General features: G+C 56.7%; 1 protein-coding gene across 1 annotated transcript in view; it reads right to left on the bottom strand.

Annotated features, from left to right (window-relative positions):
* The window catches only part of TMPRSS6 (transmembrane protease, serine 6), an 18150-nt gene that overhangs the window by 5183 nt on the left and 12311 nt on the right, over nucleotides 1–656 (bottom strand). The window contains 2 exon segments of the mRNA XM_009574060.1: nucleotides 207–323; nucleotides 596–656. The exon segment at nucleotides 596–656 is cut by the window's right edge and continues 25 nt beyond it. Coding sequence (XP_009572355.1) covers nucleotides 207–323; nucleotides 596–656 — 178 coding nt within the window.

Genomic DNA, 656 nt, shown 5'->3' on the forward strand with positions numbered 1-656 from the left:
CAAATAAGCCGCGTCGGTTCCCCCATCCCACTGCCACTGCAGGACGGAGCAGTGGCACTGCTGCCGTGGGGCTGGGGTAGGGAGAAGGTGGTGAAACAAGGGAGGGCGGGTGCTTATGTTGGGGTGGCGTGGGTAAAAGGGGATGACTTGCAGCTACGTGGCATCCTGAACCTGCCTGGGTGACGTGTGACTGAACATTTCCTCACCACAGCGCTTCTCGTCAGACAGGTCCTTGCAGTCTGCAGTGGTGTCACACAGGGGGTTGGGTTTCTTCACACAGGTCCCATCTTCACAGCGGTAGGTGAAAGGACCACAGGTGACCCCTGCGAAGAGGAATGGGAACCAGGGCTGAGGGAGGGTGGCAGGTTGCAAACACAGCCTGAAGTCTTTTGAGTGAGGGAAAGAAGGCAACAGAGAGCTTGGGGGCACTCCATAAAAGATGACAGGGAATTTCCTGAGCAAGCTTGGTCAGCTACAGATCAAACATTAACTCCCAGCTGTTGCCCTTACCGCATAAGAGGGAAGTATGCTACCGACAGCCATGACTCGAGCATAGGGGAAGGCGTTTGTCAGCCCAGTACCGTCCCCTCCCTACCTTCACTGCACTGCTCCTCGTCGCTCCCGTTGACACAGTCCAGCTGCTGATTGCAGACCCT

The sequence above is a fragment of the Fulmarus glacialis genome, unplaced genomic scaffold (assembly GCF_000690835.1).
Source record: "Fulmarus glacialis isolate BGI_N327 unplaced genomic scaffold, ASM69083v1 scaffold39033, whole genome shotgun sequence".
Taxonomy (NCBI): Eukaryota; Metazoa; Chordata; class Aves; order Procellariiformes; family Procellariidae; genus Fulmarus; species Fulmarus glacialis.